This window comes from Pristiophorus japonicus, chromosome 7, assembly GCF_044704955.1.
Source record: "Pristiophorus japonicus isolate sPriJap1 chromosome 7, sPriJap1.hap1, whole genome shotgun sequence".
NCBI lineage: Eukaryota > Metazoa > Chordata > Chondrichthyes > Pristiophoridae > Pristiophorus > Pristiophorus japonicus.
The window spans coordinates 106,559,242-106,577,311 of NC_091983.1; the positions used below are offsets into that span (position 1 = coordinate 106,559,242).

The window sequence follows — 18,070 nt, forward strand, 5'->3', positions numbered from 1 at the left end:
GAAAAGGGCCCATTTATCCCGACTCTCTGCTTCCTGTCTGCCAATCAGTTCTCTATCCATGTCAGTATATTACCCCCAATACCATGTACTTTGATTTTGCACACCAATCTCTTGTGTGGGACCTTGTCAAAAGACTTTTGAAAGTCCAAATACACCACATCCACTGGTTCTCCCTTGTCCACTCTACTAGTTACGTCCTCAAAAAAATTCCAGAAGATTTGTCAAGCTGGATTTCCCCTTCATAAATCCAGGCTGACTTGGACTGATCATGTCACTACTTTCTAAATGCGCTGCTATTTCATCCTTAATAATTGATTCCAACATTTTCCCCACTACTGATGTCAGACTAACCGGTCTATAATTACCCGCTTTCTCTCTCCCTTCCTTGTTAAAAAGTGGTGTTACATTAGCTACCCTCCAGTCCATAGGAACTGATCCAGAGTCGATAGACTGTTGGAAAATGACCACCAATGCATCGACTATTTCTAGGGCCACTTCCTTAAGTACTCTGGGATGCAGACTATCAGGCCCTGGGAATTTATCGGCCTTCAATCCCATCAATTTCCCGAACACAATTTCCTGCCTAATAATGATATCCTTCAGTTCCTTCTCACTAGACCCTCGGTCCCCTAATACTTCCGGAAGGTTATTTGTGTCTTCCATCGTGAAGACAGAACCAAAGTATTTGTTCAATTGGTCTGCCATTTCTTTGTTCCCCATTATAAATTCACCTGAATCCGACTGCAAGGGACCACCTACATTTGTCTTCACTAATCTTTTTCTCTTCACATATCTATAGAAGGTTTTGCAGTCAGTTTTTATGTTCCCGGCAAGCTTCTTCTCGTACTCTATTTTCCCCCTCTTAATTAAACCTTTTGTCCTCCTCTGCTGAATTCTAAATTTCTCCCAGTCCTCAGGTTTGCTGCTTTTTCTGGCCAATTTATATGCCTCTTCCTTGGATTTAACACTGTCCTTAATTTCCCTTGTTAGCCACGGTTGAGCTACCTTGCCAGTTTTATTTTTACTCCAGACAGGGATGTAGAATTGCTGAAGTTCATCCATGTGATCTTTAAATGTTTGCCATTGCCTATCCACCGTCAACCCTTTAAGTATCATTTGTCAGTCTATTCTAGCCAATTCACGCCTCAAACCATCGAGTTACCTTTCCTTAAGTTCAGGACCCTAGTTTCTGAATTAACTGTGCCACTCTCCATCTTAATAAAGAATTCTACCAATTTATGGTTACTTTTCCCCGAGGGGCCTTGCACAACAAGATTGCTAATTAGTCCCTTCTCATTACACATCACCCAGTCTAGGATAGCCAGCTCCCTAGTTGGCTCCTCGACATATTGGTCTAGAAAACCATCCCTAATCCTCCTCCACCGCATTGCTACCAGTTTGGTTAGCCCAGTCAATATGTAGATTAAAGTCGCCCATGATAACTGCTGTACCTTTATTTGAAGCCATCCCTAATTTCTTGTTTGATGCTGTCCCCAACCTTACTACTACTGTTTGATGGTCTGTACACAACTCCCACTAGCGTTTTCTGTCCCTTGGTATTCCGTAGCTCCACCCATACCGATTCTACATCATCCAAGCTAATGTCCTTTCCTACTATTGCATTAATTTCCTCTAACCAGCAATGCCACCCCGCCTCCTTTTCCTTTCTATCTATCCTTCCTAAATGTTGAATACCCCTGGATGTTTTTTTTACTCTGAATTTGCAAAGAAAGGTGAAGAAAGGATGGCAAGAGTACTAGAGGAAGTCTCAAAGGAGCATTGGAGACTGTATTAAGGTTAATGGGATGTAAAATTGATAGGTTGCACACCCCAGAATACTGCAGAGGCAAAAATCCTTTGTCAGAAGAGCTGTACCGAAGGAGTGGATAGTAGTAAATATTGTATCCCAGCTCAAAAAAGGAGAACTAATTCAACCAAGTAATTATGGACCAGTTAGTCTGCTAGAAGCTATTTTAATCATAACAACAGTGAACACGTGGAAACAAATATCAGTGTGGATTTGGAATGGGCAGGACATACTTGACTAAGTTAATTGAATTCTTCAAGGAAATTATCAAGCAAATAGACAAAGGAAGTGTAATGGATGTACAGGCCTGTAGTATATTTTGACTTTCAAAAATAAGTTTAATAAAGTGCTACGTAAGAAATTTGATGCAAACCTTCAGATCTGTGATATTTAAAAGGTAAAGTGATGGTATAGATAGAGAGATAGCTGAAGGATGGAATGCAGAGAGTAGCAATAAATGGATGTTTCTCAATTGACATTATGTAGCCTGTGGTTTGTCCTTGGGGTCTGTATTGAGACTGCTTGGTTTGCGTATTCATAACTGATTTGGATATTGGCATAGAGGGACAAAGATTGAAATTTGCTGTTAACATGTAATTACTGAGACATGGCAAACCTGAGGAAGAATCCAGGAAGACAGAGATAGGTTTGGGGAATGGGCAGATAGATAGCAAAGGCCGTTCAATATAGATGAGTGCAAAGTAGAAAAAGAACAGCGAGGGGAAATGGGGAAAGATTCTTTTCAATAGATTGTCTAAAGATTCGTAGCTTGGTAACCAGGGGGCATAACTTGAGAAATCGTTGTAAAAACATAGAAGGGCATGTTAGAAATATTTTCATACAAAGAGTTCTTAGAATATGGACTGCATTACTGTAACTGGCTATTGAAAATGATAATTATGTAAGGAAAGATCAGGGAAATCATGCTTGACAAATTTTCTAGAATTTTTTGAGGATGCAACTAGTAGAGTGAACAAGGGCGAACCAGTGGATGGGGTGTATTTGGACTTTCAAAAGGCTTTTGACAAGGTCCCACACCAGAGTGTGCAAAATTAAAGCACATGGTATTGGGGGTAATGTATTGACGTGTATAGAGAACTGGTCGGCAGACAGGAAGCAGCGAGTCGGGATAAACGGTCCTTTTTAGAATGGCAGACAGTGACTAGGGGTGCGCCGCAGTGCTCAGTGCTGGGGCCCCAGCTAGTTATAATATACATCAATGATTTAGATGAAAGAATTGAGTGTAATATCTCCAGTTTGCAGATGACACTAAGTTGGGTGGTGGTGTGAGCTGCGAGGAGGATGCTAAGAGACTGCAGGTTGACTTGGACAGGTTAGGCGAGTGGGCAAATGCATGGCAGATGCAGTATAATGTGGATAAATGTGAGGTTATCCACTTTGGGGGCAAAAACACGAAGACAGGATATTAAATGAATGGCGGCAGATTAGGAAAAGGGGAGGTGCCACGATACCTGGGTGTCATGGTACATCAATCGTTGAAAGTTGGCATACAGGTACAGCAGGCGGTGAAAAAGGCAAATGGCATGTTGGCCTTCATAGCTAGGGGATTTGAGTTTAGGAGCAGGGAGGTCTTACTGCAGTTGTACAGGGTCTTGGTGAGACCTCACCTGGAATAGTGTGTTCAGTTTTGGTCTCCTCGTCAGAGGAAGGACGTTCTTGCAATTGAGGGAGCGCAACGAAGGTTCACCAGACTGATTCCCGGGATGGCAGGACTGACATACGAGGGGAGACAGCATCGACTGGGCCTGTATTCACTGGGGTTTAGAAGGATAAGAAGGGATCTCATAGAAACATAAAATTCTGACGGGACTGGACAGGTTAGATGCAGGCAGAATGTTCCCGATATTGGGGAAGTCCAGAACTAGGGGACACAGTTTAAGGATAAGGGGTAAGCCATTTAAGACCAAGATGAGGAGAAACCTCTTCACTCAGAGAGTTGTTAACCTGTGGAATTCTCTGCCGCAGAGTTGTTGATGCCAGTTCATTGGATATATTCAAGAGGGAGTTCGATATGGCCCTTACGGCTAAAGGGATTAAGGGGTATGGCGAGAAAGCGGGAAAGGGGTACTGAGGTGATGATCAGCCACGATCTTATTGAATGGTGGTGCAGGCTCGAAGGGCTGAATGGCCTCCTGCATCTATTTTCTATGTTTCTCTATAAATGCAATTTGACTGGATAGGCCCACAGAAACAAGCAATGTGGGCTGACTGACTGTGTTAAAATTTCTTTTACTTGAGTCCATGAACTTGAGCTCATCCAAAACTGTGCTGTCCATATCCTAACTCACACCAATCCTGTTCATCCATTACACTTGTGCTTGCTGACCTACATTGACTCCAATGTTCCCTAATTTTTCTTTTGCGTGCACGGCCCTTTTCAAATTTCCATGCATGCACGGTTTTTCCATTCAAAAGCTGGTAACCGGCCGGCGTGAGACCTCCAGACCGATGCAGCAGCTTAACGAGAACATTGATCGGCTCCTTGTTCACCAACACCTAAAATTTAAAATTCTTATCCTCCTGTTCAAATCCCTCTATGGCCTCGGGCCTCCCTATCTCTAACCTCCTACAGCCCGACAGCCCTCCGAGAACTCTGCGTTCCTCCAATTCTGGCCTCTTGTGAATCCTCGAATTTCTTCGCTCCACCATTGCCGGCTGTGCCTTTAGCCATCTAGGCTCTAAGCTCTGGACTTTCCTCCCCAAACCTCTCTACCTTCTCCCTTTTAAGACGCTGTTTAAAACCCATCTCTGACTAAGTTTTTGGTCATCTGTCCTAAAATTTACTTCTTTGGCTCTGTCAGTAATTGTCTGATTACGCTCCTGTGACATGCCTTAGGACATTTTATTACCTTAAAGGCACTATATAAATGCAAGCTGTGATTCTATAACCTTGATTAGCGCATTCCTCGTTCACTGAAAGATGCGTGAACATAAATTATATTAAAGTTCTCTGTAGTCAGGTTTGGCTAGTGCTTTTTATTTTGTGCAGTTTGATCCAAATGAAAATAATTTACAATACAAATACATTTTTCAAAAGTTGTAACTTACAAAAGTGGTAATGTGTGGCCTGAGTAATTGCATTCTGTTAGTGGTTATCGCATGATTTAGCTGATTTAAGTGTGTTCAAGCAAGAATGTCATCATGGTCTTTTAAACAAAAATGTGGATTTGTGACCAAAATATGAGCCAAAGGAACGACATAAGAACATAAGAATTAGGAACAGGAGTAGGCCATCTAGCCCCTCGAGCCTGCTCCGCCATTCAACAAGATCATGGCTGATCTGGTCGTGGACTCAGCTCCACTTACCCGCCCACTCCCCATAACCCTTAATTCCCTTATTGCTTAAAAATCTATCTATCTTTGACTTGAAAACATTCAATGAGCCAGCCTCAACTGCTTCCTTGGGCAGAGAATTCCACAGATTCACAACCCTCTGGGAGAAGAAATTCTTTCTCAACTCGGTTTTAAATTGGCTCCTCCGTATTTTGAGGCTGTGCCCCCTAGTTCTAGTCTCCCCCACCAATGGAAACAACCTCTCTGCCTCTATCTTGTCTATCCCTTTCATGATTTTAAATGTTTCTATAAGATCACCCCTCATCCTTCTGAACTCCAAGGAGTAAAGACCCAGTCTACTCAATCTATCATCATAAGTTAACCCCCTCATTTCTCGAATCAGCCTAGTGAATTGTCTCTGTACCCCTTCCAAAGCTAGTATATCCTTCCTTAAGTAAGGTGACCAAAACTGCACGCAGTACTCCAGGTGCGGCCTTACCAATACCTTGTATAGTTGCAGCAACACCTCCCTGCTTTTGTACTCCATCCCTTTCGCAATGAAGGCCAACATTCCATTTGCCTTCCTGATTACCTGCTGCACCTGCAAACTAACCTTTTGGGATTCACCAAAAAGAGTTTCATTTTTCCAAAAAGAGTTTCATGCACAAGGACCCCCAGGTCCCTCTGCACCACAGCATGTTGTAATTTCTCCCCATTCAAATAATATTCCCTTTTACTGTTTTTTTTTTTTCCCCAAGGTGGATGACCTCACACTTTCCGACATTGTATTCCATCTGCCAAACCTGAGCCCATTCGCTTAACCTATCCAAATCTCCTTGTAGCCTCTCTGAGTCCTCTACACAACCTGCTTTCCCACTAATCTTAGTGTCATCTGCAAATTTTGTTGCACTACACTCTGTCCCCTCCTCTAGGTCATCTATGTATATTGTATACTAAAGTCCTTCATTGAAACATATATAATTCTTACAGGGCTTGACCGGGTAGATGCAAGGAGGATGTTTCCTCAGGCTGGGGAGTCTAGAACCAAGTCTTTGAATAAAGGGTCGGCCATTTAGGACTGAGATGAGGAGACATTTCTTCAGAGGGTGGTGAATCTTTGGAATTTTCTGCCCCGGAGGGCTCTGGAGGCTCAGTTGTTGAGTATATTCAAGACAGAGATCGATAGATTTTTGGATATTAATGGAATGAAGGGATATGGGGATAGTGCAGGACGGTGGAGTTGAGGTAGAAGATAAGCCATGATCTTATTAAATGGCAGAGCAGGCTCGAGGGGCTGAATGGCCTACTCCTCCTATTTCTTATGTTGTATATTTTTAGTGTTCAAATATTGCATCTTAAACCTTTGAGTAGACGGCAGTATTTTTTTGACCCTTGTCCTCACTATATGTTTTGTTCAGTGCAGGTGAGATTCCAGATGCCAGGTACATCCATGCTGCCCGTAAAAAGCGACAGATGGCCAGAGCCCAAGCTGACTTCATTCCCCTTCACTCATTAGGAAGAGATGATACTTCAGTGCCAAAATTGAATGATGAAGATCTCATTAGTGATGATGAGCTTGACGATCATGAGAGGAGAATAGACTTCACCGAACTACTAAAAACACAAAGACAGAGAATGGCGGAAGAAATTGGTAAGACTTCGGTTGTACATGATGTCTGGTCTGGGGATGTAGTTACAGAAAGAACGAACTTGCATTTATATAATGCCTTTCACAATCTCTGGATGTCCCACAGTAATTCACAGCCAATGAAGTACCTTTTGAAGTGTATCCACTGGCGTAATGTCGGGAAATGTGGCAACCAAATTGTGCACAGCAAGGTCCCATAAACAGAAGTGAGATACAGGACCACATAAATCAACAACAACGTGTATTTATATAGCGCCTTTAATGTAGTAAAATGTACCAAAGTGCTTCACAGGAGTGTTGTAAGACAAAACAAATAAATTTGACACTGAGTTACATAAGAAGAAATTATGGCAGACTTGGTCAAAGAGATATGTTTTCTGGAGTGTTTTAAAGGAGGAAAGAAAGGTGGAGAGGTTTAGGGAGGGAGTGCCAGAGCTTTGAGCCTAGGCAACAGAAGGCACGGTCAACAATGGTTAAACAGATATAATCTGATACTCAAGAAGGCAGAATTTGAGGAGCGCAAATATCTGGAGGGGGTTGCCGGGGTGGGATGGGAAGGTGGGGTTGTGAAGCTGAAGGAGATTGGAGATGGGGTGGGGGGGGGGGGGGGTTGCGAGGCCATGGAGGGTTTTGTAAACGAGGATGAGAATTTTGAAATCAGCGTTGGTTAACCAGGAGCCAATGTCGGTCAACGAGCAGGGAGGCCAGACAAGAGTGCGTTGGAGTAGTCAAGTCTCGAGGTAACAAAGGCATGGATGAGGGTTTCAGCAGCAGATTAACTGAATCGGGGGCGGAGATGGGCAATGTTAGAGGTGGAAAAAGACAATTTTAGTTATGCTGCGGATATGTGGCCGGAAGCTTATTTCAGGGTCAAAAATGAGATCTAGGTTGCGAACAGTCTGGTTCAGCTTCAGACAGATGCTAGGGAGAGGGATGGAGTTGGTGGCTAGGGAAAGCAATTTGTGGCAGGGACCGAAGACAATGGCTTCGGTCATCCCAATATTCAATGGAGAAAATTTCTGCTCATCCAGTACTGGATGTCGGACAAGCAGTTGACAATTTAGAGACCATGGCGGGGTCGTGAGTAGTGATGGAGAGGTAGAGCTGGGGATTGTCAGCGTACATGTGGAAACTGACGCTGTGATTTCGAATGATGTCGCCAAGGGGCAGCATATAGATGAGAAATAAGAGATGGCCAAGGATAGATCCTTGGGGGTCACAAGAGGTAACAATGCAGGAGTGGGAAGAGAAGCTGCTGCAGGTGATTTTCTGACTATGATTAGATAGATAAGAATGTAACCAGGCGAGTGCAGTCCCACATAGCTGGACGGTGGTGGAGAGGCATTGGAGGAGGATGGAGTGCTCAACCATGTCAAAGGCTGCAGGTCGAGAAGGACGAGGAGGGATAGTTTACCTTTGTCACAGTCACAAAGGATGTCATTTGTGACTTTGAGAGCCATTTTGGTACTGTGGCAGGCGCGGAACCAGATTGAAGGATTCAAACATGGAGTTCCGGGGAAGATGGGCACGGATTTGGTCGATGACAACACATTCTCAGACTTTAGAGAGGAAAGGGAGGTTGGAGATGGGGCGGTAGCTTGCAAGCACAGTGGGGTCAAGTGGTGTGTTTTTTTTGAGGAGGGTGATGATGGCAGATTTGAAGGAGAGGAGGACAGAACCTGAGGAGAGAGAACCGTTAACAATGTCAGCTAACATGGGAGCCAGAAAAGGAAGTTGGGTGGTCAGTATAGTGCGAATAGGGTCAAGGGTGCAGGAAGTAGGTCTCATGGACAAAATGAGCGTGGAGAGGTCAAGAGGGGAGATCAGAGAGTAACTGGAGAGAGTTCAGGGCTAGGGCAGGGGGGGAACCTCAAAGAGGAAGTTTGGCCCGGTGGGCTAGAGGAAGGAAGAGAACTGGCAGAGGCAGCTGATCGGATGGTCTCAATCTTTGAGACAAAGAAGTCCATGAGCACTTGTTGGAGGTGAATGTGGTGGAGACAGGAGAGAGGGGTTTAAGAAGACAGTAAGCAATAGAGAATAGTAGCCGGGGGTTATCCTTGCATTCCAGAATTATCCTGGAATAGAGAGCCGTTTTGGCAGACAAGAGTAGGGCCCGATAATGCTATGTGGTCCAGCCAGATCTGGCTAACTCAGTTGTCCGCCACAGTTCTGATCACTGCATTACTGGAAGAATGTGATTGCACTGGAAAGGATACAAAGGAGATTTACGAGGATGTTGCCAGGAGTGGAGAATCTTAGCTAGGAGGACTGATTGGATAGACTGGGTTTGTTTTCCTTGGAACAGAGGAGGCTGAGGGGAGACCTCATTGAGGTGTATAAAATTGTGAGGGGCCTATATATAGTGGATAGAAAGAGCCTATTTCCCTTAGCAGAGGGGCCAACAAACAGGGGGCATAAATTTAAAGTAATTGGTAGCAGATTTAGAGGGTATTTGAGGGGAAATGTCTTCATGCAGAGGGCTGTGGGAGTCTGGAACTCACTGCCTGAAAGGGTGGTAGAGGCAGAAACCCTCAACACATTTAAAAAATACTTGGATGTGCACTTGAAGTGCCGTAACCTGCAGGGTTATGGACCTAGAGCTGGAAAGTGGGATTAGGCTGGAGAGCTCTTTGTTGGCCGGCACGGACGCAATGGGCTGAAAACTTCTATGATTCTATGATCCGTTCAAGTCTACGCCCCTTGGACTTGAGGGAGCGAAGATGAGGGCTGTACCGGGGGAACGGCCAGGGTGAGAGAGAGTAATGGTTTTAATAGGGACTAGGGCAGCAAAGGTGGTGGTGAGGGTTTGGTTGAACAGATCGGTCATGGTGAATGGAGGGCCAAAGGCTGGACAGTTTGAGTTGATAAGTGCAGTTGTAAGAGAGTTTGGAGAGGGTTTTTTTTCCAGGGGCGGACACAGAAGCAAGTTGGGTTGGATGGGGGAAAGGGGACATGGGTGGGGTGCAATATAAGGAAATGGTCAGAGATGGTCTTGTCTGCAATTGACACGGTAGGAATAGCGAGGCCACGAGAGTTGGCAAGATCAACGGGGTGGTTGTGAATATGGGTTGGGGAGTTCACATGGGAGGGAGAGATTATGGGCAGATGGGAGGGTAATGAACTCCAAGGAGCGAGAGAATGATGAATTGAGAAGGAGGCTGAAATCACCGAGGTGAGAAGTCACTGTGCAGAGGCTGAGGAAGAAGAGCAGTGAAGATATCTTGGTGATGATCCCTGATATCTCATCTTTTCCTGGTTGATAATTTTTGATAAAACAATCTAACACAAACCATAGTCCAATGGTTTTGGGGTCTAATGTACAAGAACCCAGAATAATGAAGTAATATTCATTAATAAACTGTAAATCCCAAAGCATGAAGAAGCTGACTTTTTAAATATCTTGCTCTGATGGTCAAGATGACATCTTGGTCTTTTACCAAGTGGAGCTGATCCAAGGATTTCATTCTACAAGTACGGCTAGATACAAAATGGACACATTTTCCCTTGACATTTGCAGTATTGCATCATGATCCATCCCAACCCACTATTATCTCTTTTCTTCAAACACTTGCAATATGCAACTTGGAAGAAACCATGGCAGAAGGGTCGGTTATCAGAGGACACAGATTTAAGTTAATTAGCAAAAGAGCCAGAAGTGTGATGAGAATTTATTTTGCGCCATGAGTGAGCCATGAGGAAGGTTATGTTAAAGGCACTATATAAATACAAGTTGTTATCGTAAGATTATATGATTGTATGTCCACTCGCCTCCCTGAGTGACAGTGGGCTCTGCAGTTACAGATCCAATCCAGCACCAACATTATCCTGGAATCTAACCTTTCCAATGTGCTTTGCAGTGCCAACTCAAATACCCTGGATGTGGTATTTGTGGATTGATTCATCTGTGTGCAAAGGATGGTGTATGGTGCCAGGTAGTCCACTCAACAGGCTGCCTAGTTCCAGAGGCGATGTTGCATTGCAAAGTGGGAGCAAATTGTATATGGCCAAATCTGAGCGATTCCTGAAAATTTCAATCACCTTTCTGGATTTTGAGGCTATTGCGCTAACTGCTAATTGGGTCTCTTTATGGGACCCCATGCTTACTTTATCTGGAAGCTTACCTTGCAGTGATCTTTGTTATGCCATGCTATATTTGCCTGGTCAAATGCCATTATATTTTATTTTAAAAATTGTTCTCAATGTGGGTGACACTGGAAAGGCCATATTAGTTGTCCATTTCCAGTTACCCTGCGAAGGAGGTGGTGGGACTTCTTGAATCGCTACATTCCTTGTGGTGTTGGGTAGGGAATTCCAAGACATTGAGCCAGTAATGAAGGAGCAGCAATATATGTCCAATTCAGGATGGCATGTGACTTGGACAGGTGATGGTGTTCGCACGACATTGTTGCGCTTGTCCCTCTTAGTGATAGAGGTCACAGGCAAAGGAGGTGCTGCCAAAGTAATTTTGCTGCCACGCATTCTGTACATAGTGCAGTCAGTATACCAGTCATGAAGGTGGTGAATATTCAGTCCAGTGACATGGGCACCAATAAAGTCCTGGATGTTGTTGAGCATCTTGAATGTGGTTTTGCCTATCAAGTTGAATGGCGAGTGTTCCATCACACTCCTGATTTGTGCTTTGTCGATGTAAGAGAGATTTTGAATGGTCTAGAAGTGACTTCAAGATGGTGGTTCAGTTGAAGATGAAGGAGAGGTTGCTGTCATGAACTTGATGCCCTTGAAATTCTGTTGCATTGTGTCAGTGGAAAGATTTGTACACTACTGTCACCGCATTAATTGAAGACTACTCCCTTTTTATTGCTAAAATTTCATTCTCCAGTGTTCTTGCTATATTGTGCTATAAGGGAGGATATACTTGCCTTAGAGGGGTTGCAACAAAAATTCATCAGTTTGATTCCTGGGATGAGCGGGCTGTCCTATGAGGAGAGATTGAGTAGAGTGGGCCTATATTCTCGAGATTAGAAGAATGCGAGGTGATCTCATTGAAACGTTTAAAATTCTGTGGAGGGCTTGACAGGGTAGGCGCTGAGAGGCTGTTTCCCCTGGTTGGAGAGTCTAGAACCAGGACTCATAGTCTCAGGATAAGGGGTCAGCCATTTAGGACTGATGGGAGATATTTCTTCACTGAGAGTTGTGAATCTTTGGAATTCTCTGCCCCAGAGGGCTGAAATCGATGGATTTTTGGACTCAGTGAATCAAAGGATATGGAGATGGGCCGGGAGAGCAGAGTTGATGTAGAAGTTAAGCCATGATATTGAACGGCGGAGCAGGCTCGAGGGTACGTGTGGTCTGCTACTGCTTCTATTTCCTATGTTCTTATTAATCATGGTAACCTATAACCTTGATAATTTCAGGTGTAAATGAAAGTGATGATGAGAGTTTAAAAAGTGAAGAGAATGATGATCAGAATCTATGGGAACAGCATCAAATCAAAAGAGTAAAATTGTTTCCGGTAAGGGTTTGACGCATTTGTATTCTGCGGCTAATTAGAACGGACTTGTTTAAAGTACCTTCCTTACCTTGTCTTACCATATGGGACAGACATATCAAGAAAGACTGGATCAACTGGACTCGTATTCACTGGAGTTCAGAAGAATGAGAGGGGATCTCATAGAAACGTTTAAAATTCTGACGGGGTTAGACAGGTTAGATGCAGGAAGAATGTTCCCAATGTTGGGGAAGTCCAGAGCCAGGGCTCTGAGTTGCTTTGGATTTGCTGTCACTGAGCTCAGATCTACTTAAGTGATGATCAAGCTAGACTCCAGAGACATGATGTAACACAGCGAACAGATTCTAGTGGCTGAGCTGAGTTTCCTCACTCCTCAGCATTCCAGGGATATTTTTGAGTCTCTCTCCCTCTCTCTCTCTTCCCCCTTTCCCACCCCCCCCTTTCCACCCCCCCTTTCCCCCCCCCTCCTCCGCCCCCCCCCCCCTCTCCTCCGCCCCCCCCCCTTTCCGCCCCCCTCCCGAGTTTGAATTATGTTGCACTTCTAAATATTGGAAAATACAGCACAACAAAAAAAGTGTTGGGTCAAAATTTCCTGGGTTACATGCCCCCAGACTTCCCTACGAAATTTTACATCATAGCTATATTTTCCATCAAAAATGTCTAAATCCTACACTGCAAAATGTCACTTGCATGTACTTTACTTTATCCTCTATAATAGCCTATTGGGTATAGCTGCAAATGAAGTCATGACAACGTCATGTCCCACTGCACTCCCATTATCACTTTTTGAGGCTATTTGGTTTCATTTTTTTCAAACAACTGAGTTGTGGAATTTCATCCCAATGAAATCAAAAAATAATGTAATTAATTCAGTCACCTTGAGGCAGTGATCTTGGTCATCGGCTTTAGTTCAGGGCTGTTTTTCAGTTGTATGTTGTTTTGAGTTGTCTGGTTATTTTAGGGTTGTGTCAGCATTTTTAAGTTGTCAGTCATCATTTCCAAGTATTGTAGGAAGGCACATCTAGATATTACACACTTTTTATTTTTTATGCACGCACGCGCGCACGCACACACCACTAAACTGCTGACCACCCAACTTTCTTTTCTGGCTCCCATGTTAGCCGACATGGGTACTGTTCCCCTCTCCTTCAAATCTGCTGTCATCACCTCTCTCCTCAAAAAACCAACCCTTAACCCCACTTTGCTTGCTAGCTATTGCCCCATCTCCAACCTCCCTTTCATGTCCAAAGTACTTGAACATGTTGCCTCACAAATCCATGATCATCTTTCCATGAATTCAATGTTTGAATCCCTTCAATCTGACTTTCGGCCCTGCCAGAGTACCGAAACTGCTCATCAAAGTCACAAATGACATCCTTTGTGACTGTGACAAAGGTAAACTATCCCTCCTCGTCCTTCTCGACCTGTCTGCAGTCTTTGACACAGTTGACCACTCCATCCTCCTCCCAACGCCTCTCCACTAATGTTCAGCTAGGTGGGACTGCACTCGCTTGGTTCCATTCTTATCTATCTAATCGTAGCCAGAAAATCTCCTGCAATGGCTTCTCTTCCCACTCCCGCATCATTGCCTCTGGTGTCCCCCAAGGATCTGTCCTTGGTCCCCTCTTATTTCTCATCTATATGCTGCCCCTTGGCGATATCATCCGAAAACGCGGAGTCAGTTTTCACATGTACGCTGATGACACCTAGCTCTATCTCTCCACCACTTCTCTCAATCCCTGCCTGGTATCTAAATTGTCAGATTGCTTGTCCGACATCCAATACTGGATGAGCGGAAATTTTCTCCAATTAAATATTGGGAAGACCGAAGCCATTATCTTTGGTCCCCGCCACAAACTGTGTTCCCTAACCACTGACTCCATCCCTCTCCCTAGCATCAATCTGAAGGTGAACAAGACTGTTCGCAATTTAGCTGTCATATTTGACCCAGAAATGAGTTTCCAGCCACATAACCTGTGGTATAACTAAAACCATCTTTTTCTATCTTTAACATTGCCCGCCTCCGCCCCCTGCCTCAGCTCTTCTGCTGCTGAAATCCTCATTCACGACTTTGTTACCTCTAGACTTGACCACTCCGACTCACTCCTGGAAGGCCTTCCATATTCCACACTATGTAAACTTGAAGTCATCCAAAACTCAGCAGCCATGTACTAACCTGCACCAAGATCAGCCAGAACCCCTGTGCTTTCTGGCCTACATTGGCTCCCAGTTAAACAATGCCTCGATTTCAAAATTCTCATCCTTGTTTACAAATCACTCCATGGACATGCCCCTCCCTATCTCTAATCTTTTTCAGCCTCATAATCCCACAGGATGTCTGCGCTCCTCAAATTCTGGCCTCTTGAACATCCCTCATTATAACTGCTGAACCATTGGTGGCCGTGCCTTCAGCTGTCTGGGCCCTAAGCTCTGGAACTCTCTCCCTAAACCTCTATCTCTCTAGCTTTTTTTCCTCCTTTTAAGATGCTCATTAAAACCTACCTCTTTAAACAGGCCTTTGATTATCTACCTTAATTTCTTCTGTGACTGGGTCGGTCAAATTTATCTCTTTGTCTGTAACACTGTTGTGAAGCACCTTGGGATGTTTTACTACGTTAAAGGCACTAGATAAATAAAAGTTGTTATTTTGTTCCGCTGCAGAAATGGTAATGCTGTTCATCTGTTTAAAATAATAATTTTGATGCACATTTACCTCTCTTGCCCTTTTTCTTAGTCACCAAGTATCGAGACAGCTAGTCAGCCGAGTACACTCATTATGAGTATGACATTGGATACTCTGAGAAAACTGCCACCAATCAACTTAGAAACTGTCAAAAAGAGATTGACCAATCGGTATGTTAAGTTTTGATTTTTGTTTTTTATTTTGTAGTTAACTTTTTTAAAGGATTCACCAATATATGTTGCACATTGTACTCTTCACAGTTTAAAAACATTTTTTTTTGTAGTATTGTAAATAAGTCATGAAATGATGATCTTAAAGGATTGAGCACATAATTCTCCCTTTTATCAGCAATTTTCTGTGCTCCCCTCCTCCACTTCCAAAGACTGACACTTTTCTTGGGATACAGTAACATGGGTGCGAGAATACCTGGAATACTGCGTGCAGTTTTGGTTTCCATATTTACGAAAGGATATCGTTGCTTTGGAGGTAGTTCAGAGAAGGTTCACTCGGTTGATTCTGGGGATGAGGGGGTTGACTTATGAGGAAAGGTTGAGTAGGTTGGGCCTCTACTCTTTGGAATTCAGAAGAATGAGAGGTGATCTTATCGAAACGTTTAAGATTATGAGGGGGCTTGACAAGGTGAATGCAGAGGGGATGTTTCCACTGATGGGGGAGACTAGAACTAGAGGGCATGGTCTTGGAATAAGGGGCCGCCCATTTAAAACCGAGATGAGGAGAAATTTCTTCTGAGGGTTGTAAATCTGTGAAATTCGCTGCCTCAGAGAGCTGTGAAAACTGGGACATTAAATAAATTTAAGACAAAAATAGATAGTTTCTTAAACGGTAAGGGGATAAAGGGTTATGGGGAGCGGGCGGAAAAGTGGAGCTGAGTCCATGATCAGATCAGCCATGATCTTATTGAATGGCGGAGCAGGCTTGAGGGGCCGTATGGCCTACTCCTGCTCCTATTTCTTATGTTCTTATGGGAACCCTGTGGTACCTCACTCGAGTGGCCATTCTTCATCTGTGAACCTAGATAGTGAGTGCCTGCAGGTTATTTTACTGTAAGAAGCAATGTGCTTGCCCTCTAACATCCAAACCTATGAACTTTCAGCAAAGATCATTATAACTATTGAGAGCCAAAACGCTTGTTAACCCGTGGGAACAGTAGCACAGTGGTTATGGGGTCAAGTTTCGGCCTGAGTTGCTATTTTTTTGGAGCAACTAGTTTAGAATGGAGTATCTTGGAAATTGCAATTCTCGGCATTTAGTTTGCTCCAGTTCTAGTGAGTTAGAACAGTTTCATTTTAGAACAGATTTTCTTTTTCAAAGAGGGCATGTCCGGCCACTTCTGCCTGTTTTGCAAGTTTAGGCAGCGAAAACTTACTCCAAACTAACTTAGAATGGAGTAAGTGTAGATTTTTGTATGCTCAGAAAAACCTTGCATACACTTATAAATCAGGTGTAGGGAACGAGGGGTGGGTGGGGGGAGGAAGTAATTAAATTTTACAAGCATTCAACAGTTTCACTTATACAAATAAAGAGCCATCCTGAATAAAAAATTATAAATAAAGCAAATAAAAAATACATTGAATTTTCCTACCTGTGTGAAGCAGCAGCAGCAGCCTTCGCGCTGCGAAGCTTCAGGTCTTTCATGCAGGAGACGGACGGCGTCAGTCGAACGACGGCAGCCCAAGAGGCAGCAAGCAGTCTTCGAGCTGCGGAGCTTGAGGCCATTCGGCCAGGAGAAAGGGAAGGGACACTGTTGGGGCCACACATGGAGGCAATGCAGCAGCCTCCACAGCTGTGAAGTTATTTTTTATAGGCTGCAGGCCGTTCGGCCAGGAGACAGGGAGGCGTACAAAACACAGGGAGGGAGAGCCAGCCAGCAAGTTTAAAAGTTACATTTGTAATTCAAGTATGGGTGCTGCATTATCAACACCACTGATTATGCAATGGTTCTCCATCAATTCACTGCATAGGAGAGAATTGATTAGAGCTCACTGCACCAGGAACGTCATAGCCCGTAGGCTGATGGGCAAGAGACCTTACCCATGTCGGCAATATCGAGCCAGGCGCTCGTACCTGGACATGAGCGAGGCTGATTGTGTCAAAAGGTTGCATTTTTGCAGAAAAGTTGTCGTTGAGATCTGTGATATGCTGAGAGCAGATTTGCAGCCTAGAAGCAGAACGCCAATTGCCTTGTCTGTTGAAGTGAAGGTAACAGCTGCACTTGCCTTCTATGCATCGGGATCTTTTCAGGCTACAACTGGAGATGTGTGCGCCATCTCTCAACGTGCAATACATGCCTGTGTTTACCAGGTCATGGCTGCACTGTATGCCTGGAGGAATGACTTCATCAATTTCCCAATGACCACTCAAGCGATCCATGAGAGGGCTGTGGGCTTCTTCAGGATTGCTGGCTTCCCAAAGGTACAGGGCTGCATTGATTGTACCCACATCGCCTTGCGAGCACCTGTGGAGGATTCCGAGCAGTACAGGATTAGAAAAGGTTTCCATTCCACCAATGTGCAGCTTGTGTGTGACAACAAGCAGCGCATCATGTCAGTCGATGCGAGATACCCTGGCAGCACCCATTATGCATTCATCCTACACGACAGCATTATATCTGACGTGTTTGAGCAGCAGCCAGAAGGGCAGAGCTGGCTACTAGGAGACAAAGGGTACAGCCTGACCACCTGGCTTATGACACCCCTACACGTAACCTGACGGAAGCTGACCATCAATACAACATGGCACACATTAAGACACGCAGCATTATCGAGAGGATCATTGGCATCTTGAAACAGTGTTTCTGATGCCTGGACCATTCCGGAGGCAACTTGCAATATTCCCGAGAGATTGTCGGTCAGTTCACTGTTGTGTGCTGCATGCTGCATAACTTAGCCTTCGTGAGGCAGCAGGAGCTGGTAGTGGAACCAGAAGACCCACTTCTGGTTCCACTACCAGAGGGTCCAGTGCCTGATGATAGTATTTTGGAAGAGCAGGATGAGGATGATGATGACGATCAGGAAAGCATGCAAGTGCCTGATGCCGGCGCACAAGGTCGGAGGAGGGCCATCCATCTTGCTCCTTTAACAATTGCTCGAGCCCTGCACCAGCAGCTCATCCGTGAACGCTTCAATTACTGATACCTGAGGGCTCTGC

At 44.4% G+C, this 18,070-nt stretch overlaps 1 protein-coding gene across 2 annotated transcripts in view; it reads left to right on the plus strand.

Moving 5' to 3' along the window:
* The window catches only part of LOC139267234 (intron Large complex component GCFC2-like), an 86,937-nt gene that overhangs the window by 23,006 nt on the left and 45,861 nt on the right, over positions 1 to 18,070 (plus strand). The window contains exons 4-6 of one of the 2 annotated variants that reach the window (XM_070885232.1): positions 6,525 to 6,752; positions 12,125 to 12,222; positions 14,954 to 15,072. In XM_070885232.1, the coding sequence (XP_070741333.1) occupies positions 6,525 to 6,752; positions 12,125 to 12,222; positions 14,954 to 15,072 (445 nt within the window). Of the gene's footprint in view, positions 1 to 6,519; positions 6,753 to 12,124; positions 12,223 to 14,953; positions 15,073 to 18,070 lie in introns of both variants that reach the window. The other variant, XM_070885233.1, reaches the window with a different exon arrangement.